Here is a 12,496-nt window from a genome sequence, read left to right on the forward strand (position 1 = left end):
AGAAACTTTATTTTTAAATTAAATTACTTCACACAGTGCTGCTCTGAACTTTATCAATAACATTTCTACTTTAGGTTTACCATTTAGCATATTAAAATTAATATCGAAAATTCATTTGAAAACAAAGTTTTGTGTACTAAAGGTTAATTTTAAAAAAGAAAATGAATATTATATTATAATCCTTTCAAATACTTAAGGTATATTTATTTAATTCATACATTATCAATCTAAAATTTTTCAAAGAAATACATGTAGTTTGTGTGTATACCATGCTCAGTAAACATCAAAGGAGCAAAAGTTAATTAGAAGTCACCACGAGTCCCAAACAAGGTTTACAGGGTATACACAGGGACCAGTAAGTAAATGTCAATCAAGTCCCAGCATCCAATGACGGACCTTCATATACTTGATTGACAAGGCTACCCAGACCAGGTAGTTTTGAAGGCGGCCGGTGCTTAAAATCTCTGCCTTTAAGTGCAAAAAATCAAAGATTTCAAAAAATTACTCTCTCCTCTATCACGTTCTCTCGTAGTTGACATCTGAACGAAGCATATTGGACCGAATTATCTTTGAAACCAAAATGGCAGTATAAATATTTAAAGCGAAATGTCTGATGATTGCAATATCAGGGCCAGGAGGACTATTAACAACAATTATGAGGAAAGTTTTATTGTGGAAAGAGTCAAAGAATATGTTAGGAACACACGGTTAGTAATATTTTGAGATTACAGCTTTAAAAACATGGAGAAATAAATCGAGAACCAAGTGCATTTTTTTGTGCGCAATAAATATACAGTTTTTTCAATGGGTGGCTCTGTAGCTCTCCAGTCTATCAATATATTTTTTTGGAGAGCTGCAGCTATGTACTATCATGAACTTTCACGTGTAATGACTATCATTCAAGAAAAAAAATCACTTCCTAAGCATCAGGATCCAGATTCCGAACTTCTCGGAAGTTTCGGAAAAATACAGAAATACCCAAACCTTGAAGACAAGTGACGAAAGTATGACGTCAGATAAAAAGTCCTGCTAACTAAAGGATGCAAATGATAGTTTTATGGCATGGAGATTGCATTAAATTGTTTTTTGTATTTTTTTAATGTAAGTTGTTGCTATGTTTTAGCCACCATGTTGCTATGCACCTCAAAGGATTATTGCGAATGAAGAATTTTTTCATGTGGTACGATAAAATTTTTTTTGAACAATGTGCAGATTTCAACCCGAATTCCTTCTTTCGAACATGTTAGTGTATTGAGCTCGTTATGCTTCGCGCCGCCTTGCTGCACTTGCTATTCTCTTCACAGATAATAACAGAAAGATATACATGTAATTATGTGATTTTTGAACATTACTACATTGTATTTACAATATTGCACACCACCATGGTAAAATTGATTGAATATTTTTATTATGTACACTTTCTCTATTTTATGTGATATTATGCTTGTATCTGTGTTATGCCCCCAGTGGGTCCATGATTGGAAATAAATTCTATTCTATTCTATTCTATAGAAATAATTCTTAAAAGAAAATGAAGACAATTAAGAATGAAAATTTTAAAAGAGCAAAACATTTTAAAATGCCTCCTGTAGTAACTGTATTTCAAATTGGAACAAATGGAAAGTCAATTGTTAATTGGTGCAGACAGTTCTGTTGGGAATAAACTTTGAATCTTTGTTCCTAATTCTGTAGAAACATAAGATCAGAGTAGACTTGGTATGTCAGAAGATTTATGGGAAGAACTGGAAGTTGTCCAGTCCATTTACTGTCGGCAGGGAGAGTGTGTCATCAATGGTCAGTGTTTAAATTATTTCATAGATTTCAAAGAGGCAGATCATTTGTAAATATTTTTGAAATGATTATTGCAGTATACATATGTTGTTTCTGGACTGCATAACTTAGAAAACAAAACTGTATTCTCTGATAGACACAGCAGGCAGTCCAGAGCTGGTGGTGAGGCTTCAAGGAGAAGGGGTAGTAACTCCTACAGTCACAGTCAGAATGCAGTTTCCTTCCTTGTATCCAGGGCAACCACCAACAATATCCTGTCAGTGTGAAGACAGGTCGTTGTCACGGGAACTGATGACCTGCCTCACTGACTTGAGCGCACGTTTAGAGGGTAGCCCCATGATAACTGACTTACTGAATCAAGCTCAGGAAATGATAAATCACAGAGTCTCAGTGGAAGGTATGGTTTGTGTATAAAGAGGAACCCAACAGAATTTATGTACAAATCTCAACACTCTTACAATTCAGTATCACATATCAGATGAGATTCATGTAATATCAGTGCTTTTTTAACATGCGTTACATACATGTATCAGTGTTTTGGTTACTAAAGGCTTTTATGTCCTCAACCTCCAACTTTTTAGCTCACCTGAGCCGAAGGCTCAAGTGAGCTTTTCTGATCACATTTTGTCCGTCGTCCGTCCGTCTGTCCATCTGTCTGTCCGTCTGTAAACTTTTCACATTTTCTACTTCTTCTCAAGAACCACTGGGCCAATTTTGACCAAACTTGGTACAAAGCATCCTTGGGTAAAGGGGAATTAAAATTGTTAAAATGAAGGGACATATCCCCTCGCAAGGGGAGATAATCAAGAAAAGACAAAAATAGGGTGGGGTCATTAAAAAATCTTCTTCTCAAGAACCACTGGGCCAGTAAAGCTGAAACTTATGTGGAAGCATCCTGGTATAATGTAGATTCTAAATTGTTCAAATCATGACCCCCGGGGGAAGGGCGGGGCCACAATGGGGAATCAAAGTTTTATATAGAAATATATAGGAAAAATTTTTGAAAATCTTCTTCTCAAGAACCACTGGGCCAGAAAAGCTGAAACTAATATGGAAGCATCCTGGTATAGTGTAGATTTTAAATTGTTCAAATCATCACCACAGGGGGAAGGGCGGGGCCACAATGGAGAATCCAAGTTTTACATTGAAATATATAGGAAAAATCGTGAAAAATCTGAAAAACCACTGCATGGGCCAGAAAAGCTAAAACTTAAGGAAGCATCCTGGTATAATGTAGATTCTAAATTGTTCAAATCATGACCCCCGGGGGATGGGTGGGGCCACAACGGGGAATCAAATTTTTATATAGAAATATATAGGAAACATTTTTGAAAATCTTCTTCTCAAGAACCACTGGGCCAGAAAATCTGAAACTTATGTGGAAGCATCCTGGTATAATGTAGATTTTAAATTGTCCAAATCATGATCCCCAGGGGAAGGGCGGGGCCACAATGGGGTATCAAAGTTTTACATAGAAATATATAGGACAAATCTTTGAAAATCTTCTTCTCAAGAACCACTGGGCCAGAAAAGCTGAAACTTATTTGGAAGCATCCTGGTATAATGTTGATTCTAGATTGTTAAAATAATGACCCCCAGGGGAAGGGCGGGGCCACAATGGGGAATCAAAGTTTTATATAGAAATATATAGGAAAAATCTTTGAAAATTTTCTTCTCAAGAACCACTGGGCCAGAAAAAGTGAAGCTTATGTAGAAGCATTCTGGGGTAGTGTAAATTCTAAATTGTAGGAATCATGACCCCCGGGGGAAGGGCGGGGCCATTATAGGGAATCAAAGTTTTACATAGAGATATATAGGAAAAATCTTTGAAAATCTTCTCAGGAACCACTGGGCCAAAAAAGCTGAAACACATGTGCCCATGGAAGGATCATGGGGTAGTGTAGATTTCAAAATGTCTAAATAATGATCAGTGGGGTAGGGTGGGGATGCATTATGTATAACAAGGGTGAAGAACAGAATGGACAAAGCTTCTCAGGTGAGCGATGTGGCCCTTGGGCCTCTTGTTTTAGACTTTAAATAATTCTTTAAAGACATATTTTTTTCCAACAAAATCCTGATCTATTTTAATAAATTATTGATACATGTATTTTCAGCTCAAACCACAGACCACAGTCTTGATGAGATTGGTAGTCAGAAAACACCTGCACCCTCAGAGGCCGTGGGAGGGGGGTCAGGGATAAATGACCAGGGGGAGGGGACGGTTACAGCAGTACTGATGCTGGATCACATGAGATCTAAGACTCGCTACATACAGACCATCCAGAAGTGGGTCTCCAGCCTCTCTATACAGGGATGTCTGGTCTTTGTGGGGAAACTCATCTTCTTAGTTCTTCAGGGACGTTCAGCTGATATCAAGGTTAATGTACATTTTTGATAAGTTACACCATTTCTGAAGTAGTTATGCAAAACATTTTAGTAATTTTAGGTTTCTCTAAATTTCAACACGTACTATTTATAATTCTTGAAGTCTTGGATATATGTTCAGATACTTGAACTAGGAAATAATGCCACTGTTATTGGCTGTTGACACACGGATATGAAATGTTTTATTAGGAGTACATAAAGTTACAGAGGAGTAGTAATGTAGACGTGGATAGTCCAGGGAGGAAGTGTAAGGAGAGAATGATGTCTGTTCTCTCTCAGGGAGTCATAGAGGGAAAAGGGTAAGTTAGGATAATTATAGGCAGAGTTAAAGTCACCTTAAATCTGTAAATACACACCGTGAACGTAACTTTCTTTTGAGTACATATTCTTACTTTTACAGATTCCAGGACTTTAAGGTGACAGAGTGTCACAGTCAGACGGAAGTAGAGGAGATCTTCCAGCAGACAGAGTTAATGCCCTTGTATCGAGACCACATTCTACCACTGCTAAAGTCCTCGAATATTCCACTGACCAAATGAGTGACCGATCCAGAATTATAACCACTGTGTCAGGGTTACATCTAACAAGTTTTTTCTTCGAAACTTTTAATTCTGACCAGAAAAAACTGTTTTTGGTTTTAAGTGACATTCAACCTCACCTGAAATCCTCCACCGTCCATCAAAATCACTGTTCATGGGATACTTATTGAGGGGAATGCGTGAAATTGAACAAAAAGTTAGGCGTAACAGCTGTCAACAGATGGGGGAAGGGATTAGCACACTTAATTTGTGTCTTCAAGAATTACTTGCATTTTAATACACTGTACATGTACTTTGAATGTGCTTTAGTCTCATCATGCATTATCTATACCAGAAAAGTGAACTGGTTTTAATGGGTGAGAGATTACACCCAAGTCGTCATTTGGCCAATGCTTTGGAAAAGTGACCATCTCCAAGTATTGATGACAGAATTACCCATACTTATGTCCGAGTGATAATGTTACCATTATTAAGTCAGACTTTGTATAAGGAGAGTGATTCAGCGTATCTTGTCATGTGTTCTGTACTTTAGAAGTAATCGTGAAGTGTTGACTGTTCCTCTCCATCAGTTTTGTCTTACCTTGTCCAGTCGGGCGGCAGGACTATATAAAGACCCTGTGTATGTGAGAGATCTACTTTGACTGTTCAGCAGAACAGTTTAACACCCTCTGGACTGTGGACAGCTGACCTACTTTGTAAATTGGCTGCTTTTTCCTCTCAGGTAACAGGTAAATCATAATTTGTGTATGTATGACAGGTGTTATAATTAATATATAGGTATTAATTAATGTATCCGTGTAAATTCATCATGCAGTGTAGCCTTTGGATTCATGAAAGATAACTCATGTATATTTAAATAATTTCAGATAATTATAAAATAACTTGTACATTTCAGAAACTGGAAGGAGAACAGACTAAGCACTAAAAATTTTCTGAGGAATAAAGACAAAAAGATTTCTAAATCTAAAGGTAACTGGGCCAAAATAAAATTATAGTTTGTTTGGAATTGCCTCCCGCCTCATTGAAATTGCCCCCTCCTGAAAAAATTTTATTGACCAAAAGTAGGAAGATTTTTTTTTTTTTTTGGATCAATTTTTTTGCCCATTACATGTATCACATGCACCATACAAAACACTGAAATATAGTGCCATATCTATGTAAAATTATGTTTTTTTTGTTGATGGTAGATACTTTTTTTAAAAGTCAGAAAATGTATTTACTATTTACTGAGACTTTTATCAAAAATTGAAAAAATTTTCTTCAATTTAAAAAAATAAAATAATTTCCCTCCCTCCCTCCTGTGTCTGAAACCTTTCAGGCGGCAATTCCAAACAAACATTTTTTTAAGGATGGCCCTATGACAATATGTAAATATGGAAATTAATATTTGTAAAAAAAAAAATTGGAAAAATTATACAGGCATTATCTCCATTTTCAGTGAGAAACTTGATTTTAGACATGGGAAATATGGCTTCGAAAGCGTATGTTTTATTTCATAATACATTTAGATCTTGTCAGGGGAGCCCTTGAATTTGCTCACAAGTCAGAATTAAGTTTTAGACACATTATGTACAAAGGTATGATTTGTTTCTGAGGAGATGCATGAATTTCTTGTTTCATAAGTGTTTACTAGTCTCATTTTCATAAAATTTACTTAGATTTAAATTAAAATTTACAATCCTCCGTTAAATGTATATTAATTATTGAAATACTGTCTAAAGAACTATATGCGGTATACATGTATTGCATATATTTGCCCCCACAAAAGTCAAATTTTGAAAAATTCCTGAAATGTGCTGAATTCAATAAATTGTATGAGAAATATAAATTAACAGAATATATTATAGTGTCAAAACAGTGTATTCACAATTTTTGTTGTTATGACGTCACAAACTAGTCCAATTTTATATCCTTTTTCAGAAAGAGGACAAAATGGACAAAATTTCAACAATTTTAGCTTTAAAATTTATAGAGCGCAAGTTTGTTCAAGAACAATATTGACATATTTCATTGATATTATCATTCTACACATTATATCAAAAGATTGATCCTGAACACACATGCGCTCGGTGACTTTTACTCAAAACATCGACGAAATATGTACATTTTTCTGTAAAATTCATAAAAAACTGAAATTTACGTCATGTTTGTGACGTCATTACGTACATATGGCGTCATTACTTATGAAAATATTCAGTACTTTGAAGTCAGCATATACTCCCCTGTTTAAGAACTTAATTAAATATATCTCCATCGAAGTTTGATTTGGGGGGCATATATTGGTTATTACCGAATAAAGTTCTTTGCAGATTAAAACACTTTTGAGAAACATTGAAAAACATATTACTTTTGGTCTGCTTGACTTCTACACCATTTTAGTATAACATAAAGATTTCGACATTTCATGATCCCAGGGTCTGGTCATTGTTATACCACTTATGCACTTTTCCAACAACATGCAGAGAAATTCTCAGCACATGATGGTGCAGTGATATGCCCATGCATTGATTGGGGAAAAATTAAATTCAAAATGACTTTTAATGGGAGATTGTTTGGTCTTGATTTCCATGTTTAGGATGATAGAAGTTTGTTTATATTCTCTTCACTGAATAAAATTGGTGATTTTTTTTTAAATTAAATATGACTGGTCAGCAGCAAGACATGTCCTGTCATATTTGATTTAAAAAACTCACCAATTATTGCAAAAAAATATTTTGAAGCCTTGAAAAATGTATCAGATTTAGGTAGTGATTTCATTTGTCTACAAATCTGAAAACATTGTATCATTTTATAACTTTTTTAACTAATTAGCCTTTCCACTTCATGTACATGATTGTGAATTAAAGTGTTGTTATGTAAAGTTCACAGGGAAAGCCATAATTTTAGAACTTTCAGTTTATTAATTTTGAAGTAGTAAATATTTGTATGGAATCAACAAACTATTTCATCTAATGACTTAAGTAACCATGAAATCTTAATCAATCTGTATAAATGACCATGCCATTTTCAGAACACTTTTTCTTCTTTATTAACAAACTTGTCTTCAATGCCATTGATTCTCTTTATGGGAAAAAAATCAAAAATCTTTGTGCCTTTATGGAGTATGATTTGTCTTTGTCAGTTGATCCCCTGAAGTGGTCCGAGTTTGGGGGGGATGAGGGATGGGGAAGTGAAGGGTGATTGATGAAGAAACCGGGATAAAAACTTAAATCAATAACGTGGAACTCAATCAATTCCTCCACATCAGGGAAGATCAACCAGGCAGAACAATTAACCAAGCCATAGGTAATCTCCCATAATTCCCCTCATCTGTACAGGAAGTCATATAAAGGATGCCTGATTGGTCAATATTTTTTGATGAGGTGATGAGGTTTCTTTTTCAATAGGAGATCATGTAATTAAAGGTTACCAAGAGATATAATCAAATGATCTAAAATGACCTTGAGCAGAGAAGGACATTATATTGATTAAGTATCGGACGTCTTTATTCACAGAACGGTATGATACAACTCTCTTCACCTATAGATTAATGGGTAGGGTTGTAATGAAATTGAATTTTTCCCCAGGAAGTATAAGTATACAGGATACTGTGGAAAAAAGTTAATAAAAAGATTCCTCTGTCTGACTTGACTCGATAGATTCTGAATGTTAAACACGCAAAGTAAGATGAAAATTTTATGCTCGTTTGGATTGGATTTCTTTTTTTTATAGATATTAGTTTGATCAATTTAAAAAAGGAGCTACTTTTTAGCTCACCTGAGCCGAAGGCTCAAGTGAGCTTTTCTGATCACATTTTGTCCGGCGTCCATCTGTCCGTCTGTCTGTCTGTCCGTAAACTTTTCACATTTTCGACTTCTTCTCAAGAACCGCTGGGCCAATTTCGACCAAACTTGCCACAAAGCATCCTTGGGTGAAGGGGATTCAAGTTTGTTCAAATAAAGGGCCATGCCCTTATTCAAGGGGAGATAATTGAGAATTAGTGAAAATTTGGTGGTATGTTTTAAAAATCTTCTTCTTAAGAACCACTGTGCCAGGAAAGTTGAAACTTATAGGGAAACATCCTCAGGTAGTGTAGATTCAAGTTTGTTCAAATCATGTCCCCCGGGGGTAGGGCGGGGCCACAATGGCCGACCAAAGTTTTATATAGAAATATATAGGAAAATTCTTTAAAAATCTTCTTCTCAAGAACAGCAGAGCCATAATTGCTCATATTTATATGGAAGCATCCCCAGGTAGTGTAGATTCAAGTTTGTTCAAATCATGACCCCCGGGGGTAGGGCGGGGCCACAATGGCCGACCAAAGTTTTACATAGAAATATATAGGAAAATTCTTTAAAAATCTTCTTCTCAAGAACAGCAAAGCCATAATTGCTCATATTTATATGGAAGCATCCTCAGGTTGTGTAAATTCAAATTTGTTCAAATCGTGACCCCCGGGGGTAGGGCGGAGCCACAATGGCTGACCAAAGTTTTACATAGAAATATATAGGAAAATTCTTTAAAAATCTTCTTCTTAAGAACAGCAAAGCCAGAATTGCTCATATTTATATGGAAGCATCCCCAGGTAGTGTAGATTCAAGTTTGTTCAAATCGTGACCCCCGGGGGTAGGGCGGGGCCACAATGGCCGACCAAAGTTTTATATAGAAATATATAGGAAAATTCTTTAAAAATCTTCTTCTTAAGAACAGCAAAGCCAGAATTGCTCATATTTATATGGAAGCATCCACAGGTAGTGTAGATTCAAGTTTGTTCAAATCATGACCCCCGAGGGTAGGGCGGGACCACAATTGCCGACCAAAGTTTTACATAGAAATATATAGGAAAATTCTTTAAAAATCTTCTTCTCAAGAACAGCAAAGCCATAATTGCTCATATTTATATGTAAGCATCCCCAGGTAGTGTAGATTCAAATTTGTTAAAATCATGACCCCCGGGGGTAGGGCAGGGCCACAATTGCCGACCAAAGTTTTACATAGAAATATAAAGGAAAATTCTTTAAAAAATCTTCTTCTCAAGAATAGCAAAGCCATAATTGCTCATATTTATATGGAAGCATCCTCAGGTAGTGTAGATTCAAGTTTGTTCAAATCATGACCCCCGGGGGTAGGGCGGGGCCAAACTTTTGGATTCAAACTTTTCAATAGTAAACCAATTACTACTTTTTCCTAGCCACAAATGCTCGGGTGAGCGATGTGGCCCATGGGCCTCTTGTTTTATTTGATTTTATACCCTTTCATATTTACATTTTTTTCTTTGAGATATCTTAAGACTTATTTTGATTTGTGAGAGAATAATGTTATACTGTAGTCTGTTTACAGTACCATGTACAAAGCTTAGAGATGTTTGAATATTAAATTCCAGTCATTCACCCCTGATTAATTCCTCCCAAAACCACTGTATGTGTAAATTAACTCAGAATGTAAAATAAATAACTCCTTTGTGATTTACTAGAAAATCAATCAGTTTGACTTGATGTTATTCATATGAAAACGTGTACCTAGGAATGTTTTCAATTTATCAATCTATTTGGTATGCAAGAACTTCCAAAATAAAGGCAGAAAAAAAGGGAACAGGCTGATTTTCTTTTGACGTGAACCTGTACGAGATTTCCTACATGAACTGTATGAAGTGTATTCCTAATGCAGTAGCTGTTTTGGAAGTCTTATTAAAATATCAACTCATAACTTCTTTGATTACGATTTCCTTTCTTCTGGCTTTCAGTAGATATATTATGCTTTGATATTTGTGTGTTTTTTGGCATTTCTTTTATATCAGTGCTTGGCTAACCAGTATGAAAGGCTTATGAAAGGTTTCTTTATATATAAAACATTTTGATCAAACAAGCAAATTAAAAAAGTACCGTATATTGTATTCCCCACGTTTAGCGTCTTAGTATTATAAATATATTATTTATGATATATCATTACAGTAAAACTCGTTTAGTACGAACATGGATGTAGTGAATTCACAGATATAGTGAAGCTTTTCGTGGTCCACGGCCAAATTCTTAATAATTCTTTGTAAAATTTTACGGTTATAACGAACTCTGATATAACGAATTTACGGATATAGCAAACTGAATTTGAGACCCGTATAAGTTAAAGATAATGCAGTTTACTTCTTTTTAACAAATTTTCAAGAATCTCAAAATTTGATTTACTGAACTGACTTTTTAGCTCACCTGAGCTGAAGGCTCAAGTGAGCTTTTCTGATCAAAATTTGTCCGTTGTCTGTCGTTGTCGTTGTTGGCGTTGTTGTCGTTGTTGGCGTTGTTGTCGTCGTCGTCGTAAACTTTTCACATTTTCATCTTCTTCTCAAGAACCACTGGGCCAATTTCAACCAAACTTAGCACGAAGTATCCTTGGGTGAAGGGGATTCAAGTTTGTTCAAATGAAGGGCCACGCCTTTTTCCAAGGGGAGATAATCATGAATTTATTAAAAATTAATGGCATTTTTAAAAAATCTTCTTCTCCAGAACCGCTGGGCCAGGAAAGATCAAACTCATGTGAAAGCATCCTCAGGTAGGGTAGATTCAAATTTGTTCATATCATGACCCCAGGGGCAAGGGTGGGGCCAAAATGGCGGACCCAAGTTTTACATAGGAATATGTAGGAAAAATCTTTAAAAATCTTCTTCTCAAGAACCAATGGGCCAGGAAAAATGAAACTCACGTGGAATCATCCTCAGGTAGTGTAGATTCAAGTTTGTTCAAATCATGACCCCCGGGGCAAGGGTGGGGCCAAAATGGCCGACCCTAGTTTTACATAGGAATATATAGGGAAAATCTTTTAAAAATCTTCTTCTCCAGAACCACTGAGCCAGGAAAGATGAAACTCATGTGGAATCATCCTCTGATAGTGTAGATTCAAGTTTGTTCAAATCATGACCCCTGGGAGAAGGGTGGGGCCAAAATGGCCGACCCAAGTTTTACATTGGAATATATAGGAAAAATCTTTAAAAATCTTCTTCTCAAGAACCACTGGGCCAGGAAAGATGAAACTCATGTGGAATCATCCCCAGGTAGAGTAGATTCAAGTTTGTTCAAATCATGACCCCTGGGGCAAGGGTGGGGCCAAAATGGCCGACCCGAGTTTTACGTAGGAATATATAGGAAATATTTTTAAAAATCCTTCTCCAGAACCACTGAGCCAGGAAAGATGAAACTCATGTGGAATCATCCTCAGATAGTGTAGATTCAAGTTTGTTCAAATCATGACCCCTGGGAGAAGGGTGGGGCCAAAATGGCCGACCCAAGTTTTACATGGGGATATATAGAGAAACCTTTTAAAATCTTCTTTTCAAGTACTTCAAAGCTATGATTAGTGATATTTATATGGAATCATCCTCAGGTAATGTAGATTCTAGTTTGTTCAAATGATGAACGCCTGGAGGGGGGGGGGGGTAAATTCAAGCCCGATGTGCTCAGGTGAGCGCTGTGGCCCCTGGGCCTCTTGTTTCAATAAGTTTTGTTATTTAAAATTCAAATCTTTAAAAAAAATCCTTAGTTATCCAAAGTATGTTATGTAATAATTGTTTCCCTAACATATTTGGAAGTAAAACTTCAATGAAAATGTGCATATTGCAAATTTGCTATATATAGTTATACGATTTGTTATACAGATATAACCAATTTCGGATATAGCGAATTAAATTCACAGGTCCCAAGGACTTCGCAATAACCGAGTTTTACTGTACTGTATCTAGCCTCACAGGCATACAAAAAAGACACCATATACAAATTATGTAAATATTAAAAAAATTAAATTTTGAATTATCCAAG

The 12,496-nt window shown here is 35.8% G+C and overlaps 2 protein-coding genes across 2 annotated transcripts in view; both read left to right on the top strand.

Annotated features, from left to right (window-relative positions):
• Positions 1-1,677: 1,677 nt before the first annotated feature.
• LOC134274310 (RWD domain-containing protein 3-like) lies at positions 1,678-4,793 on the top strand. The gene is made up of 5 exons (XM_062756583.1): positions 1,678-1,794; positions 1,928-2,188; positions 3,906-4,168; positions 4,366-4,475; positions 4,577-4,793. Exons 1-5 carry the CDS (start codon positions 1,719-1,721, stop codon positions 4,713-4,715), a joined length of 849 nt encoding a protein of 282 aa, XP_062612567.1. The 5' UTR covers positions 1,678-1,718; the 3' UTR covers positions 4,716-4,793.
• An 817-nt stretch (positions 4,794-5,610) lies between these two features.
• Positions 5,611-12,496, top strand: part of LOC134274308 (cAMP-specific 3',5'-cyclic phosphodiesterase 4C-like) — a 78,952-nt gene continuing 72,066 nt past the window's right edge. Inside the window, exon 1 of the mRNA XM_062756578.1 lies at positions 5,611-5,684. The gene's annotated coding sequence lies outside the window, so the exon portion shown is untranslated. The remainder of the gene's footprint in view (positions 5,685-12,496) is intronic.

This window comes from Saccostrea cucullata, unplaced genomic scaffold (assembly GCF_032062105.1).
Source record: "Saccostrea cucullata isolate Sc308-1 unplaced genomic scaffold, CSIRO_AGI_Scuc_v1 ctg553, whole genome shotgun sequence".
Lineage (NCBI taxonomy): Eukaryota > Metazoa > Mollusca > Bivalvia > Ostreida > Ostreidae > Saccostrea > Saccostrea cuccullata.

What these genes read in the sequence shown, in the direction of transcription:
- LOC134274310 (XM_062756583.1), top strand. Translation starts at nt 1,719, where the DNA reads ATGTCAGAAGATTTATGGGAAGAACTGGAAGTTGTCCAGTCCATTTAC. An exon ending in GGGAGAGTGTGTCATCAATG is followed by an intron (nt 1,795 to 1,927) that starts GTCAGTGTTTAA and finishes ATTCTCTGATAG; the next exon opens with ACACAGCAGGCAGTCCAGAG. An exon ending in GACGTTCAGCTGATATCAAG is followed by an intron (nt 4,169 to 4,365) that starts GTTAATGTACAT and finishes ATGTTTTATTAG; the next exon opens with GAGTACATAAAGTTACAGAG.